Below are 16,446 nucleotides of genomic sequence, written 5' to 3'. Positions count from 1 at the left end.
GGGCAACCTGTGCCAGTGTCTCCCCAGCCTCACTCTCAGCACTTTCTTCCTCATCTCCAGTCTCAATCTCCCCTCTCCCAGCTCAAAGCCATTGTCCCTCACCCTGGAACTCCCAACCCTTGTCCAAACTCCCTCCCCAGCTCTCCTGGAACCCCTGCAGGTACTATTCTAAGGTCTCCCTGGAGCCTTCTCTTCTCCAGGCTGAACAGTCCCAACTCTCTCAGCCTGCCCCCATAGGGAAGGTTCTCCAGCCCTCTGCTCATCTTCATGGCCTCCTCTGAACCCACTCCAACAGGTAGGTGAAGCCAGACTGAAGCCAAGCCCACACCACAGAGGTTTAATTGCACTTTAATTGGCCAGAAGTGAAATACAAACCCCTCAGGATGGTTGTTTAGAATGGGAAGGAAGAAGTGGAAATTTGTTAGTACTGGCAACAACCTCCACTGGGGCACTGCCACAGATGGAAGGGTCCCAAGGGCACACCAGGGCAGCTACACTGAGACCAGCACAAGGACCCCCAGAACACTCAGGTTTCACCTGTCATGGCTCCCCAGGAACCCCAATGAGTTTCACCCTGCAAGATCCGTATCTTGCAGGCATGGCATGGCAGCAGCTGGGCTCCCCCCCAGGCTCTGGGCTCCCCCCAAGGCTGAGGTGCATTTGGCTTGCTGCACTGAGGGCCCTGCCACACTCCCCAGCAAGAACCCCAGCACCGTTTTTGTTTTCCTCCCAGGAAATTCCACTGGGGAGGACCCAAACCAAATGCAGTCCAGACAGAGTGGATGCTAAAAGGCTGCTGTAGAAACTAAACTGCAGTGCAATTCCTAGAAGCACTTCCACTCTGTTAAGTGAAGAAGTTTTATCTGTGCTGAAGACACCAACCCTGCTCCTAGCTTTCAGCTGTGGGAGTGCTGTGAGAGACCAAGGTGTGCCCCATGGTCTGTCCTCACTGCTCTTCCTCTTGCTCCACTTCCACTCTACAGCTATCACCCCCTGGCTGCCGGCAGAGCCTGGGTGTGGCTGGTTTACAGCTCAAGTCTCAACATCCCCAAGTTTGAACTGGTGCTGGGATTGTCCCACTTTAAAGAGCAGCAGAAAAAAAGGCACAGGAGAGGGCCCTGGCTGCCTCCAGTGACTCTAGAGAGCAGCAGGTTGCACATCTGCATTGCTGCTGCCACTGTCAGCCAAACACCTCCCCTGTGGCTGCAAGCAGGGGGGAGAGGAGCTGGCTGCACACAGCCCAGCTGGGGCTCTGGCCTCTTCCCACAGCCATTCCCCAGTGCCAGAGCTGTGCTGGCAGTGTTGGTGTGCCAGAGCCTGGCCTCCGGCAGCTGAGGGTCAGCAACAGTGTGCTGCAGCTCTCCACATGCAAACATCCAACCTCAGCTCCCCCAGCCCCTGGCTTTCCCCAGGCTGCCTGTGCTCAGCTGGTGGCTCACAGGAAACACCAACCTGAGGCCCCTCAGCCCAGTCTCACACTGCAGTGCTCACACAGGGTGCTGAGGTGGCGTGGAGTCCCCAGGAGCCACCATGGGCACTAAGGAATATTCCAGGGAGGTGTTCAGTGGGGAAGGCAGTGAGATTTTAGTCTGCTGTGTTTCAGGAGTACTTACTTACTGCAGGGTCCTGCCAGAGCTGTTCTGGAGCACTCCCCAAAGCTCCTGTTTGCAGAGTTCCAGGTGAGTCAGCAGGGGCAGGCAGGCCTGCAGCAGGACTGGTTCCCTCAGCTCATCCCAACCCCTGCCAGCTCAGAGCCATGTCTGAGTGCCCATGAGTGCAAAGAGCCAGCTGCTGCCAGGTCCCTTCAGCCTGCAGAGTCGAAGAGCCTGGCAAGTCCTTGCTTGTTCACAAGTGTCCCACATAGGCAGCTAAGTGCCAAGTGCAGAGAGGAGGCCATGGCCATGCCCAGAGGAGAGGGCTCCCAGGCTCCCCAGCCAGTCCTTCATCCCAGCCAGTCCAGATCATCGTCGTCATCGTCAGCGAAGAGCGGGGCTGGAGGGGGACGACCCTTCATGCTCTGCCAGCCAGGAAACAGCAGAGGGAAACTGCTCAGGTGACAGCTTCTCAGCAACTGCTGCCTGCCTCTGCCTCTGCAATCTCCATCAGCTGACACCCAGGAGCCTCAGGACTGAGGTTTTGGTGTCTCTCACACAATGTTTTAATGCTCCAGGAGAGAGGCTACAGGCTAAGGGTGGCAGGAGAGGGCAAGCCACTACGCCCCTTCTGTTAACCTGGCAGGTCTCACTAACTTGATGCCAGCAGTTTGTCATCACCACCTGAGCCCAGACACCCCCTCCACAACAGCCAGTCCCAGCCCCTGGTGATTTACACAGAGGGGAGCTCTGAGCTCAGCCAGCAGGAGCCAGTGGCTGCCCCACTGCCACGGGACACACTTCAGACAAGTGAAGCAGCTCCCAAACACAGAATCACAGAAAACACCTGGCTGGAAGAGACCTCAACCAGTCCAACCCTCAACACTTACCACTTCCTCCTCATCCTCCTCTTCAGAGGCAGCTGGAGGCTTCAGTGGTCTGGGAGATGCTGCTGCAAAGAAGTTGTCATCCTGGAAGAGGCTAGGAGGAGACAGAGAGTTCACCTCACTGGCAGTGATGACTTCCTGGCTCTGCAAGTTCTCTTGAAGGCTGATGCAACTTTTGTCTCTGAGGCAAAGAGAGAACAATGCTGGCACCTGGCAGCCAGCAGGATCAGACCCTAGAGAAGCTGCACAGCCCCCTGGGGCTCAGCTGGGAGCTGTTCATCAGGGCACTGCTGTTCAGGGGCACTGCAGCCTGTCCCACACCCCACCCTCAGTTGCATCTCTCTCCCAGCAGGGCATGCCCTGGGCAGCCTGGACTCAGCCAGCACCTGGCCCCTGCCATCCAGAGCTGGCACCACGATGGAGCTTCAGCCATGCCAGTGTGTGGCTCTGCAGGGCTGTGCCAGCCTCTGGGGGTGCTGCTGCCACCAGACTGAGCTCATCAGCAGGGCAGGGAGGGGTCTGGGGAGGAGCTGCTGAGGGAGCTGGGGGTGTTCAGCCTGGAAAAGAGGAGGCTGAGGGGAGACCTCCCTGGAAGGAGGTTGGAGCCAGGTGGGGTTGGACTCTTCTCCCTAGTGACAAGTGACAGGACAAGAGGAAATGGCCCCAGGTTGCCCCAGGGGAGGGTTAGCTTGGAACAATTTCTCCCCCATAAGGGTTGTCAAGGCCTGGCCCAGGCTGCCCAGAGCAGTGGTGGAGTCCCCATCCCTGGAGAGATTTCAGAGCCCTGGAGATGTGGTGCTGAGGGCCATGGTGCAGTGGTGCCTGGCAGTGCTGGGTTAAGGGTTGGCCTCTTCCAACCAAAGCAATTCTGTGTTCCCAGTGGGGCTGTGCCTACCCCAGCAGTCACATCTTACCTGGACTCTTTCTGCCCAGGGCTGGAGCCCAGTTCCTGCTCTCCTGGGGTTTCTCTGGTGATAGCTGAGCTCAGCTGTGCTGTGCTGGACACTGCAGCAGGCTTCTCCTCAGAGCTGGCTCCATCCAATGGATCTGGGCAGCTCCCTCCCTCACCATTTAGGGGAGGGGGCTCTAAACCACCCCCAGGCTCCCTAGCTGGCTTTTCTGGAAGCACTGCCTCATCTGCTGCTCCTGGCTTGGCTTCCAGAGCAGGATGGTCTGCAGCTTCTGCCTGCAAAGATGCTCCAGAAGGCCTGTGTCCAGCCTCAGCATTCCCAGTGGGAAAGCTCTCCTGACTGTGCTCAGCTGGGACAGAGCTCCCCTCCCTCTCAGGAAGAGGCTCTCCTGCAAGCACAGGCCCCTCAGCAGGATCCAGGCAGAGAGGCTTCCCCTGGACCTGCTCCTCTTCTGCCACCACACTGCTCCATGGTGCCTGCTCCTCCTCAGGAGTTCTGGGCCTGGCAGAGGGAGGAGCAGAGTTGCTGTCCTGGTTGGACACTGCAGAGCCTGCAGCTGGCTCCTCAGGATCAGCTGGGAGCCCTCCACTCTGTGCTGGGCTGTGCTGCACAGGCTCCTCCTGGTCACCCTGTGCTCCAGGTGACCCCTCCTCTCTTGCTGCTTCTGATCCAGATTCCTCCTGTTCACTGTCACCATCTGGCTTCTGCTGCTGCCTGTTGAGTAGCTGCAGTGTTACAGTCTGAGAAGTGGAGCAGAGAGCAGGTAGGTTACACCCCAGACACCAACCACCACAGCCACCCACAGCAGACTTCTGCTTCACAGTTACTTCAGACTCAAGGGAAATGTGTGTTGGCAGCCCAGGACTCCCACCAATGCTCCCCCAGCTCCCTCCTGCTCTCCCCTGGCACTCTGTACCTTGATGGTGTTCATGACAAGGCCCAGGACCGTCCTGCCGCTGTAGGTCTCGTCCAGCTCAAAGTCCCCCCGCAGAGACTGGAACACACCATTCATGATCTTCTTCACCTGCAGCAGAGAGCACAGGAAACACTGCAGCAGGCTGGGGATGCCCCCTCCCTGGAGGTGTTCAAAGCCAGGCTGGATGAGGCCTTGAGCAGCCTGGGCTGGTGGGAGGTGTCCCTGCCCATGGCAGGGGGTTGGCACTGGATGAGCTCTAAGGTCCCTTCCAACCCAACCCATTCTATGGATCTAATGATCAAACTCTGCCACAGCCATGAGGCTCCCAAACACCTCCAGGGAGGGGGACTCCACCACCTCCCTGGGCAGCCTGTGCCAGGGCCTGAGAACCCTTTCTGTAAAGAAGTTTCTTCTAATGTCCAACCTAAACCTCCCGTTGGGAGGAGGCTGTTTTCTCTTGTCCTGTCACTTGTGGCATGTGAGAAGAGACCAGTTGCCCCCTGGCTCCAGCCTTCTTTCAGGGAGCTCTAGAGAGCAATGAGGTCTCCCCTCAGCCCCCTCTTCCCCAGACTAAACACCCCCAGGTCCCTCAGCCATTCCTGAAGGCCCTTCCCCAGCTTTGTTGCCCTTCTCTGGACACACTTCAGTCCCTCAATGTCCAATGCCCAAAACTGAACCCACTGTGGCCTCACCAGTGCTAAACAGAGGGGGACAGTCACACCTCCAGACCTGCTGGCCACACTTCCTGCTGCAAGCCAGGATGCTGATGGCCTTCTTGGCCACCTGGGCACATGCTGGCTCATGTTCAGTCACCCATCAATCGCCCTCAGGTCCTTCTCTACTGGGCAGCTCTCCAGCCACTGTGCCCCCAGCCTGCAGTACTGCATGGGGTGGTTGTGGCCCAAGTGCAGCTCTTGACACTTGGCCTTGTTGAATCTCACACAGTTGGCCTCCAGCCTGGCCAGATCTTTCTGCAGAGCCTCCCTGCCCCCCAGCAGATGGACACAGCCACCCAGCTTGGTGGTGTGTGCAGAATGAGTGAGGGTGCACTTGACAGAAATAGAAATCAATCAAGGTAAAGATGTGCTCAGTAAGGAGAAGTATTTGGGTAGCCCAACTCACTTCTTCTGTGAAGCCTGCAGCTGCAGATCCACCCTGCTGCCTCTCCAGCTCTCGGATGCGCTCCTCATAAGCAGCCCTCAGCAGCACCAGTTCAGACTGCAGGGCTGTGCACTGCCAAGCAAACCCAGAGTCACCACAGCTCCACAGGCACCCCCCAGCCACCCTGACATCTTCAACTGAGGGCACAGTTCCTGAGCAGGGCTTTGATAAAGCTGCAGAAGACTTGGCTGATACTGACAGCACCGAAGTGAAGACACCCAAGCAAGTCAACACCTTGGAGGTCCACAACCACGTCATCAGCTCTTCAAGTTCCATTAACCCCCAGACTGGGTACAGTGTTACTGAGATCCCAGAGACACAAGGGCTGGGTCTCCCAGGAGACCTGTTCTGCTTAGCTGGAAGCAGCATGAAGCTCTCCCTTCCCTGTCACACTCTGGCACTCATGGTCTTGCTACGCTGCACATCAGTAGGCTGAGGGCAGTGACCTGAATCCTAGGCTGGAAAGAACCTTGAAGATCAAATCCAGCTGCTAACCCAAGCCTGCCAAGCCCCCTGATAAACCCTCAGCACCACATCTCCATGGCCTTTAAATGCCCCCAGGGATGGGGACTCTCCCACTTCCCAGGGCAGCCCATTCCTCCAGTGCCTGACAACCCTTTCACAGTCAGGAATTTTTCCTGATGTCCACTGCACTCCAGTTCATCTTCAGCTGCTGTCTTATTCCCTTTACCTTCTCTTGGACTGGCTCCAGCTGCTCCAAACGTTGCTGCAACTCAGACAATCTTTGCTCCTCTGCTTTTTTTGACTGTTTTAGAGCTGCAAGCTGAAAAACAAGAACCAGAGCCCATCAGCTCACAGCCCCTCTCACTCAGAACAGCTTCAGCTCCAGACCAGTCACTCACAACAGGGCTCCAAGCAGGAGAGATTGGAGCTGTAGCTTTAACCAAAGCCCAGCATCATCATCTTGGCTCCCCCTCATTCAGAACTGCAGCAGCAAATTCCCCAAGCCCACCAACCCAGAGCAACAGAAACAGGGACAGACACATCCCATGGGCAAGAACTAATCCCACAAGTCAAGAAACTAAACAGCCAAGCCACAATGAGGTGGGAGAGAACTGCTGGTTACAGTTAGTGCTTATCTGGCAAAGAAGACCAGCTCCATACCTTCTCTTCCAGGTGGGCCATCTGCTGCTGCAGGGAATCCCTCTGCTCACACACCTCCTGGTACTGCCTGAGGTGCTGCTCCTTGGCTGAGGCCAGAGCGCGCTCACATTTGGCTTCCCACTGGGATTCCAGCTCTGCCTGGATGAGTGTCAGCTGCCCATCATGCAAGAGAGATGCATCATGCAAGGGACATGCCCATCATGCAAGGGCACACACAGGGCCTGCATTTGCATAACAAGTGGCTGACAGCTCAGGGCTGATTGTCATCTCCTGGCCCAGGCTGGAACACCTACATGCAGGTGGCAGCCCTGCAGCTGTCCCCAGCTCCTGCCCACACCTCTCAAAGTTCAGTGCTGGCCACAATCCCTCAGCCTGGCCTGAAGGTCTGGCTCAGATTTCAGCTCTCTTGGCATTCTGTCTAAGCAGTCTTTCACTCACCAGCAGCCTGCATTCTTCTCTCTGCTGTGACCTCAGTTTGGTACCTCTCATTTCCTCTCAGTCTAAATCTGATCCCAGAATCCCAGCATGGTGGGGCTGGAAGGGACCTCTGAAGATCATCCAGTCCAACCCCTGCTAAAGCAGGGCACCCACAGCAGCTTGCCCAGGAACACAATGCCCAGGGGGGGTTGGAAGCTCTCTACAGGAGACTCCACAACCTCTCTGGGCAGCCTGCTCCAGGCCTCCAGCACCCTCACAACAAACAACTTCCTCTTCCTATTCAGATGGAATTTCCTGGGTTCCAGTTTGTGCCCAGTGCCCCTTGTCCTGTCACTGGGCACCACTGAGCAGAGTCTGGCCCCAGCCTCTTACCCCCCACCCTTTAGCTCTTGCTGAGCATTGCTCAGATCCCCACAATGCTGCTGCATGCCAGGCTGCACCAATGCTGCCACAGCAGGGTCTGTGATTCCAGTCACAACAGCTGGGACCTGGCAACCTTCCTACCTACTCAACACAATTCCTGAGAGGGACATCAGTGCAAATCCCCAGGCCAGAGGCAGGGCCAACAAAGAGCAGCAAAGACATTTTAAGGAGACACCAAAGTGCACCCTGTGTTGAAGTCAACCCTAAAATCAGGCAGGGAATGTTTTCATTATTCCACTGTCTGAGCATTTTTGTGACTCCTTCCTAGCTGTAGTTTCCCTCCAAGCCTTTGCAGAACGCTGGCTGGAGAAGCTCCTGCAGCTCCTCACCTGCTCTGCTGCTGCTTGGTCCGTTGAGGTCCGAGCCCTTTTCAGCAGCTGCCGGAGCTTGTCCAGCTCCTGCTGGTAGGATCGGCGCAGTTCTTCCATCTCCTCCTCCGCCTGAGCTCTCTCTGAGAGGGATTTCTTCTTCCTCTCTGCCAGGTTCTGCAGTAGACAACAGGACATTGAACAGGCCAGACTGCATCAGAGTAGCTTGTTCTGCCTGTGTAGAAAGATCTGATTTGAGCAGGGAATCTTATCACTTCAAACTCAGTCTGGAGGAGAAGGCCTTGGGGGTGTCAGGTGGTGACAAAACTCCCCAGGAGCCAGCAATGGTCCCTGGCAGCCCAGCAGGCAGCTGTGTGCTGAGCTGCATCCAGAGCAGGGAGAGCAGCAGCACAGGGAGGGGATTCTGCCCTCTGCTCTGCTCACACCCCATCTGCAGTGCTGGGGCCAGCTGTGGTGCCACCAGCATAAGAGGGACAGGGAACTGCTAGAGAGGGTACAGAAGAGACAATGAAGATGATCAGAGAGCTGGAGACCCTCCCCTGTGGGAGCCTGGGAGAGTCGGGGCTGGGAGAGTTGAAGTTTTTCAGCCTGTACAAGAGAAGGCTCCAGGCAGACCTTAGAGCAGCCTTCCAGGACCGGAAGGGACTCCAGGAGAGCTGGGGAGGGACTTGTGACAAAGGCTGGGAGTGCCAGGATGAGGGCTTTGAGGTGGAAGAAGGGAGACTGAGACTGAAGATGAGGAAGAAATTCTTTTAGAGTGAGGCTGGGGAGACACTGGAACAGGTTGCCCAGGGAGGCTGTGGCTGTCCCCTCCCTGGAGGTGTTCAAGGCAAGGCTGGATGAAGCCTTGAGGACCCTGGGCTGGTGGGAGGTGTCCCTGCCCATGGCAGGGGGTTGGAACTGGATGAGCTTTAAGGTTCCTTCCAACCCAACCCATTCTATGAATCTATGATAATCCAGCTGAGATTATTTCAAAGCAGGAAGGTCAACATAAACAGTAACAAATCAATCAAGATCACATCAGCAGGAAGGCTTCACCAGCAGAGGGATCCCTGCCTCCAGATGAGCCCAGATTTACCTTACCTGGATGTCTGCAAGGAAGAACTTTGGGATAAATTCCAGCAACCAGCTGAAGCCTGCAGCTCTTCAGAGCTGCCACTGCCCATACCTTTTCCAGAGTCTCCTTCTCCACTCTGAGGTCTGTGAGCTCCTCTTCCAGTGCTGTGATCTTCATCTCCAGCTGCTTGCGGCTCTGCTTCTCCACTTTGAATCTGCTCTGTGTGTCCTCAGAGGCCTCCTGGAGCTCTGCCAAAACACACTGCACTGTGGGTGTCAGCACTACAGGGATTTCAGGTCAGCACATCTGGGGGGCTGGTAGGAGGGAATGGTGTCTCTTGCACAATGAAATGCAGCACACAGCCTGCACCTGCTGTGGGAACTTGGATTTGTAAAGGGCTTCCTCTGGGGGGTGGCCATGCTGAGAGCTCAGCTTTTATCTGAGCTTTCAACCACTGGAACACCTCTGGCTCCTCTACAAGATGTTAGCAGTGCCAAGAGACTGCTTCTACAGAAGGCATCCCTGGGACAGCATGGATGAGTTTGGTCTCTGGTTCAGCCCACATCCCTTGTGGGATGCACACCCCCTTCAGACACTGCAGTACTCTAACATCCTCCTTCAGTGCCTTGGGATTTATCCTAGGGAAAGCAGGAACAGATATTCCAGAAGAAAGGAAAAACCTGTGCCTTATAAAAAAGTCAAAAGAATCACAGAATTGTTTGGGTGGCAAAGCCCTCTAAGGTCCAATCAACCCAACCCCACCATGGACACTAAACCATGTCCCCAAGTGCCATGGCCACAGGTGTATTGATCACCTCCAGGGATGGGGACTCCACCACCTCCCTGGGCAGCCTCTGCCAATCCCTGACCACTCTTGCAGCAAAGACATTTTTTCCTAACCTCCAACCTAAACCTCCCCAGCAGCAACTTGAGGCCATTTCCTCTCCTGAGACTAGGGAGAAGAGACCAACCCCCAGCTCACTGCAACCTCCTTTCAGGGAGCTGTAGAGAACAATGAGGTCTCCCCTCAGCCTGTTCTCCAGATTACACACCCCCAGGCCCCTCATCTGCTTCTCCCCAGCCCTGTTCTCCAGACCCTTCTCCAGCTTTGTTGCCCTTCTCTGGACACTCTCCAGCCCCTCGATGTCCTTGGAGCGAGGGGCCCAGAACTGACCTCAGTACTCAAGGTGTGACCTTAGCAGTGCTGAGCACAGGGGCAGGATCCCTGCCCTGTGAACAACAGAGAGAAGCTGTCACAGGGCAGGCAGAAGAAGCCTCACCTGCTAACTGGGCCTGCAGTTTGTTGAGCTGTGCCTCCTGTCGCTCTGCCTCCTGCAGAGCAGCAGACAGCTGCTTCTGCAGCTCCATCTCCTTCTTCTGGTGGGCAGTCAGCTCCAGCTGCAGCTGGGAAACCTGGGCTGTGGCACCTGCCAACTCCTCTGCAACTTTGGCCTGTACCACAAAATGGAGCAGGGAATGGGAATTAAAAACAAAAAGGGTAAGTGTGTGTCAGGAGGCACCAGGAGGGCTTGCACAAGAAGAACTGGCAAGGCACTGGAGACCTCAGCTGGGGAAGTGTTGGGGTCCTGCCCTTCACAGACACCTCCAGATTGAAGAGGTAACCATTTCTTGACATGCTACTGTGAGTCATTTGGCTGCAGTCTGTCCAGACTGACCACCAAGTTGCACAAGGCCACCACAAACTTCATCCCCACGCTTGGTTTTCCTGACCAGCTTAGGCTTGTTTATAGGACTAGAACCAGTGTGGCTCTGCTTGGAGTTCCCAGGCTATGACAGCAGCTCCTCAAGTGAAAGCCTGGGCTCTACCACTGAGTGATCTTCAATAAGCTTACAAATCACTGCAAAGCCACAGAAAACACAGGCTGAAGAGCAGCCTCCCTCCAGAGCACACAGCACAGAGCCACCTGGAGGTGCATGCAAGGGCCAGGCTGACCTTCTGGATTTCAGCTCTCACAGCAATTTGTTGCCCTGCTCAGGTGAAGCATTGCTCAGGGTCAGTGACTCATGTAAAACACAGCTTGTCAGACAACTTGTCCAACAATGTGCTAGGAGAGACTCAGGGCATCAAGACAAACAAAGTCACGTTCCCAACCTTGCTGCACGACACAAAACTCAGAGGATGCTCTACAAAGACAGAGCTACACCCAGCACAGACTTCCCTTCTAAACAGCTTCTCCATCTGTGCCTACACTCAGCTTCCCAACAGGCTTTCCTGTTCAGGAGAGCTGGAGTTTCCCTCTGCTTTATCCCCATGGAAGAACTCCAGTGTTTCTCCTCAGGCTAGGACCACCACCTGCTGGCAGAGCAGAGCTGTGAGCGAAATCATCCCCACTCTGGTGAGGATGGATTGGTGCTGGCCTGGGTTCTACACTGAGCACTTGGAAAAGGAAGCAGCATTTCAACAGAGGCAGGCCACAGAGGGATCTGCTTTGCCTTTCTTTCCAGAAGTGTCTCACTGCAGTCCAAGACACTTAACTCCCAGCCTGCTGAAACCAAACCCAAACCCCATGGCACCTCTAAAGGCTGTTTTAAACACTTATATTTGTCTTTAATGGCAAATAAAGAGGGAATCCTTGCCAGCAACTGCTACTAGACTTACATTTCTGCAGTGAAAGCTTCATAGCTACACTAGCTCAGCTCCAGCCTCCAGCTTTCAGGTACAAAGAATCTTAGGTGAGCTATGTCTGCTCTGACAATCAGATGATTGTGTCCTGTTCCTCCCGTGGGGGAGGTGAAACAGCAGTAACGTAACAAAGTTCTTTGAAAGGGCTGCCCAGGAAGGAGGGGCCCAGCCAGAAAGCACTTTTCCAAGCTGGAGAGCTGTGCTAATCCAAGAGCTGAGGCAATTCTTTTGATGTGAATCAGCTTCTAGCTGGTAGAAGAGGAAGCTGGGCTGGCACTAGCTAGGGCACAATTACCTGTCACCTACACAGTCAGCAGACACTGCCTCACCTGGTCCCAGCCCTGATCCACGGGCAGCATGTGCTAGGAAGAGAAAGCAGTGACAGGAAACAGGAAGAGTTAACAACTTGAAAGGCAAAGGCATTCAGCAGAGACAGCAAAATGCTTCATTTCAGGAGCCTGAGGCATGCCAGAGAAGCCTTTAAATCACTCCAAGAACTATAAAAGCTTAGACTGGGTGAAGCCTGGCTTAAAAAGCAAGAAGCTAAAGGTATTCTTATGGATGTGTTACACCTCAGGGGGGGAAGGCCTCCTACCTGTGACTGCTTCACTGCACTGAAGTGTGGGGCATTACTCATCCCAGAATTCCAGCATGGTGAGGGTTGGAAGGGACCTTTGGAGCTCACCCAGTCCAACCCCTCTGCTAAAGCAGAGCACCCACAGCAGCTTGCCCAGGACCACAGTGGCTAGGGGGGGGTTTGGAATCTCTCCAGAGAAGGAGACTCCACAACCTCTCTGGGCAGCCTGCTCCAGGCCTCCAGCACCCTCAAAGTTATAGCACATGAATGTGTCCAGAGAAGGGCCTTGAGGATGAGCAGAGGGCTGGAACACTTCTCCTATGAGGACAGACTGAGAGAGTTGGGGCTGTTCAGTCTGGAGAAAAGAAGGCTCCAAGGTGACCTTCTTGTGGCCTTCCAGTATCTGAAGGGGGCTACAAGAAAGCTGGGGAGGGACTTTTTAGGCTATCAGGGAGTGACAGGACTGGGGGGAATGGAACAAAGCTGGAAATGGAGAGATTCAGACTGGACATGAGGAAGAAGTTCTTGCCCATGAGAGTGGTGAGAGCCTGGAATGGGTTGTCCAGGGAGGTGGTTGAGGCTCCATCCCTGGAGGTGTTTGCAGCCAGGCTGGATGAGGCTCTGGCCAGCCTGCTGTAGTGTGAGGTGTCCCTGGGCATGGCAGGGGGGTTGGAACTGGATGATCCTTGTGGTCCCTTCCAACCCTGACTGATTCTATGAAGCCTTCACCTAAAGCTGTGATGTGCTCTGCAAGGGTCCAAGATCTGGAGCCCAAAAGGAGCAAGCTACTGACACCTCCTCTCAGTGCTCCTGGGTGCAGATGCCTGGCCTGTAGCACAAAACAAACAGCGAGCCTCTATTTTTAAAGTAAAGAATAAATGTAAGCTAGAAGATATATTTATAGAATAAAACTAACTTAAATTTCTCTTCCCTGATTCTGTCTGTCCACAGGGATCTCAGCAGCCACAGAAAGTGAGCTTAAACAAGAGGAAGCAATACCTGCCTTCATATTTACAGCCAATACTCTCATGGAACTAGCAGAACTCTTCTCCCAGTGCAAGCCAGGACTTCTCTGTTCTACCCTGAAGGCTGTTCATGTAACTGTCATCACTGATGAAGATGAGGCCCCAAAGATCCCTGCAGATCACTTTTTGTACTTCCAAAAGATGCTTCCTCCCCAAGTTATTTATTGCACAAGGTGGATGTTAAGCTCACTGATGAAGGAATTGCATTTATCACTTTAATTTGATCTATCCCTGCGTAGAGCCTCTCACACTGCCTAAATATTCCAAGCATGAGACCTGGGCTCTCACTGGAAAAAAAAAAAAAACCACAACAACCACCCACAAACTATCACAGCCCTGCTTCACTGTCTGCTCACACCAGCACAGAATTCTCAGCTACACACTGCTCTGTCCTTCAGTATTCTTTGGACAGCTGCAGTATTCTGTCATTTTTCCATGTACCAGGTTATGGTTCTCATGCAGAGCCAGCATTTCTCATCTGACTTTTGAGCTGGAGTGATACAGAACTCAGCAGGGGAGCACAGTGCAAGACTGAAGTTCACACACAGAATCAACCAGATTGGAAAAGACCTCAGAGATCATCAAGTCCAACCTAAATATTGCAAACTTGCTAATGATGGACTCCATCTCTTCATCTAGATCATCAGTAAAGATATTAAACAGGATTGGTGTGATTTAAGAAGCCAGTGCTTCAGAAAGCATCAGGCAGTCACAGAGCTCAGAGCCAGCCTGCCTGGGCTGTCTAGAAGAGGCATTAAAGGTCACACAGCCATGCACAAGGGCACTGAACTAGTTTGAAAGCTATTTCTCAAACAAAAAAAAAAAGATCACAAAACATTATTGGTAAGAATACTCAGCTGTGGATTAGTTTTAAAAAGGGAGTGCAAAAAGGCAATGAAGAAACTAGTAGGAAATAATTGTTCTGGCAGCTACATTCAGTCTGTCAGCAACACAGCAGCTGAATTCCCTGACTGTCAGTGAAGTCAAATCAAGCACATCTTCAACCCAACAAAGCCCTGGGATGGACACATTTAATCCAGGGAATTAATAATAAATCAGACACTTTCCTGTCAGGTACAAACATGAAAGCCACAGCAGCCTGAGGACCTATATTTATATCCTCTGTGCTGCTTTGCTCATGAAAGCCATGAAAACATTCACTTTTTTTCTTTTCCCAAAACAGCTTTCCAAACCTAAGTTCAGAACTGCAGTTATCTGCTAAGTGGCTTAGGTCTTGACTAAGAAGGCTTCAGCATGTTTTAGTGCAGGGGCAAGCCCCTTCCCTGGCTGCAGCCAGAGGCCTTAGGGCTCTGCCTGCTGTCAGCATTACCTTCTCCTGCTCTGCATGCAGCACTCTTGCCTGGGTGCTCTCTGTTGTTGTTTGCAGGGAGTGGTTCCTCTGCTCCATTAACAAGTTGCTTTGCTCCACATACCTGTGAACAGCAGAAAGGCTGCATGAGCTTTAACAGGCCTGCAAAAGGCTCAGCTGGCAAAGCTGGGATTTCAGAGCAGCTCTCCTCAGGACAAGCCCCAGACAGTTCTGCAGGATGTCCTGCACTAGGAGCCTGGTCTCAGACTGCTGGGAATTGGTGTGCCTGGCACAGCAGAGATTACATCAGTTTGGGTAAGAGCTTTACCTCTCTGCACCAAGTCTGATGTTTATCACACAGCAAGGAGTTTTGCTAACCTGATAGCCACTCAAGCTTTGCCACTTCCTTAAACAAGATCTCTCCTTAATTTCATGGAACAGACCAGTGGAATGAGGCACACCACACCCCATGTCCCACAACCAGTTTGGGAGATACACCCTGAAGAAAGAGGCAGGGGAAAGGACTCCACACTTTCAATGACTTAAAAACCCCTAATCAGAGTATCAGAAGATGACTCTATCCTAAAGAACACACCTCCTGGTTACACCTGACCAGGTGTAAGATAGAAAGTGTTTTTAGAAAGTCTAGGAACAAGTTCTACACCATGAGGCTGCTGGAACACTGCAGCAGGTTGTCTAGGGAGGTGCTTGAGGCTCCATCCCTGGAGATATTCAAGGTGAGGCTGGACAGGGCTCTAGGCAACCTGATCTAGTGGAGATGTCCCTGCTGCCTGCAGAGGGGGTTGGACTTGATGAGCTTTGGAGGTCCCTTCCAACCCAGCCCATGCTATGAAATGCAGAGAGGCTGAACCCTCCTCCCCGCTCCTCACCTCTGGTTGCGCTCAATCAGTTCGCTGATCTTCTCGTTCTGCTCCTCAATCCGACTGCTCTTCTCAAAGATCTCTTGCTTCAGCCTCTCATTCTCCTAAAGCACAGCCCAGCATGAGCACTCACCTTCATCAGGCTTCCTGGTGGCACCACCTACACCTTTGTTTTGTACAGATGCAGCACAGTGGAGGGGAGACTTAGCACCTTCTGTGGTAAGATCACAGGAAGGCAGCTTGGGCATGGACAGTGGTTGCCAAACCCCATCCTAGAGAATACTGTGTCTGGTTGACTTTGGCACCCACAAAGCCCAAGACTGTAAGGCTGCTGCACAGACAAAGATGAAGGAGGGGAAGCCAGAAGCAGGAGGTTCTGGCAACACAGCACTTCAGCTGTGAAACTCCCTCTGCAGGGTGCTGTGGGTTGAAGAAGAGGCTGAATGTCTCTCACACAACCCTGTTAAATGCCAAGATATCAGTTCTGGCTCAGAAGGCACCCAAACCACAGATTGCTGAGAAGAGCTGCTGGAGAGAGGGGTAGGAATCTTCTGCTTTCACCTAGGCTCTCACCCAAACCACAAACTGCTGAGAAGAGCTGCAGGAGAGAGAGGTGGGAATCTCCTGCTCTCACCTAGGCTCTCACCCAAACCACAAACTGCTGAGAAGAGCTGCAGGAGAGAGAGGTGGGAATCTCCTGCTCTCACCTAGGCTCTCACCCAAACCACAAACTGCTGAGAAGAGCTGCAGGAGAGAGAGGTGGGAATCTCCTGCTCTCACCTAGGCAGCTGGGTTTGGCCATACAAAACGAGCACACATGGGTGGACGGACACCTGGGGCAATCCAGCTGAGCTGTCCTCACTAGAACACCACACACTGGGCTCCAGTTCCTTATGGAGATCTCCTGATCTAGTTGGAGATGTCCCTGCTGACTGCAAGGGGGTTGGGCCAGATGACTTTCAAGGGTCCCTTCCAAGCCAGTGCACTCTGATTGTGTGAAGTAGCCAAGTAAGGCTGGCAGTGCTCACCTGGATGATGCGCTGGATATTGCTCATGATCATGGAAGCTTCCATAGTCACAGAGGAGATACCAGGCAGCAGGGAGCTGTTAACAGTGTTTTGTTTCTTCAGCTCTTCCACCTGCAGGGATAAGCCCTTCTTAAGCCAGATGA

The 16,446-nt window shown here is 53.6% G+C and overlaps 1 protein-coding gene across 1 annotated transcript in view; it reads right to left on the bottom strand.

Annotated features, from left to right (window-relative positions):
• Nucleotides 1-1,472: 1,472 nt before the first annotated feature.
• The window catches only part of FKBP15 (FKBP prolyl isomerase family member 15), a 35,456-nt gene continuing 20,482 nt past the window's right edge, over nucleotides 1,473-16,446 (bottom strand). Inside the window, exons 18-29 of the mRNA XM_054393290.1 lie at nucleotides 16,304-16,414; nucleotides 15,285-15,379; nucleotides 14,416-14,518; nucleotides 10,120-10,291; nucleotides 8,951-9,087; nucleotides 7,783-7,938; nucleotides 6,593-6,745; nucleotides 5,429-5,539; nucleotides 4,307-4,414; nucleotides 3,394-4,130; nucleotides 2,483-2,660; nucleotides 1,473-2,017 (exon numbers count right to left, since the gene is read on the bottom strand). Coding sequence (XP_054249265.1) covers nucleotides 1,943-2,017; nucleotides 2,483-2,660; nucleotides 3,394-4,130; nucleotides 4,307-4,414; nucleotides 5,429-5,539; nucleotides 6,593-6,745; nucleotides 7,783-7,938; nucleotides 8,951-9,087; nucleotides 10,120-10,291; nucleotides 14,416-14,518; nucleotides 15,285-15,379; nucleotides 16,304-16,414 — 2,136 coding nt within the window. The 3' untranslated portion in view covers nucleotides 1,473-1,942. The remainder of the gene's footprint in view (nucleotides 2,018-2,482; nucleotides 2,661-3,393; nucleotides 4,131-4,306; nucleotides 4,415-5,428; nucleotides 5,540-6,592; nucleotides 6,746-7,782; nucleotides 7,939-8,950; nucleotides 9,088-10,119; nucleotides 10,292-14,415; nucleotides 14,519-15,284; nucleotides 15,380-16,303; nucleotides 16,415-16,446) is intronic.

Source organism: Indicator indicator, chromosome 28 (assembly GCF_027791375.1).
Source record: "Indicator indicator isolate 239-I01 chromosome 28, UM_Iind_1.1, whole genome shotgun sequence".
NCBI classification, from domain to species: domain Eukaryota; kingdom Metazoa; phylum Chordata; class Aves; order Piciformes; family Indicatoridae; genus Indicator; species Indicator indicator.
Note: the sequence above shows the minus strand (reverse complement) of the source record. Positions and strands in the feature narration are given on the sequence as shown.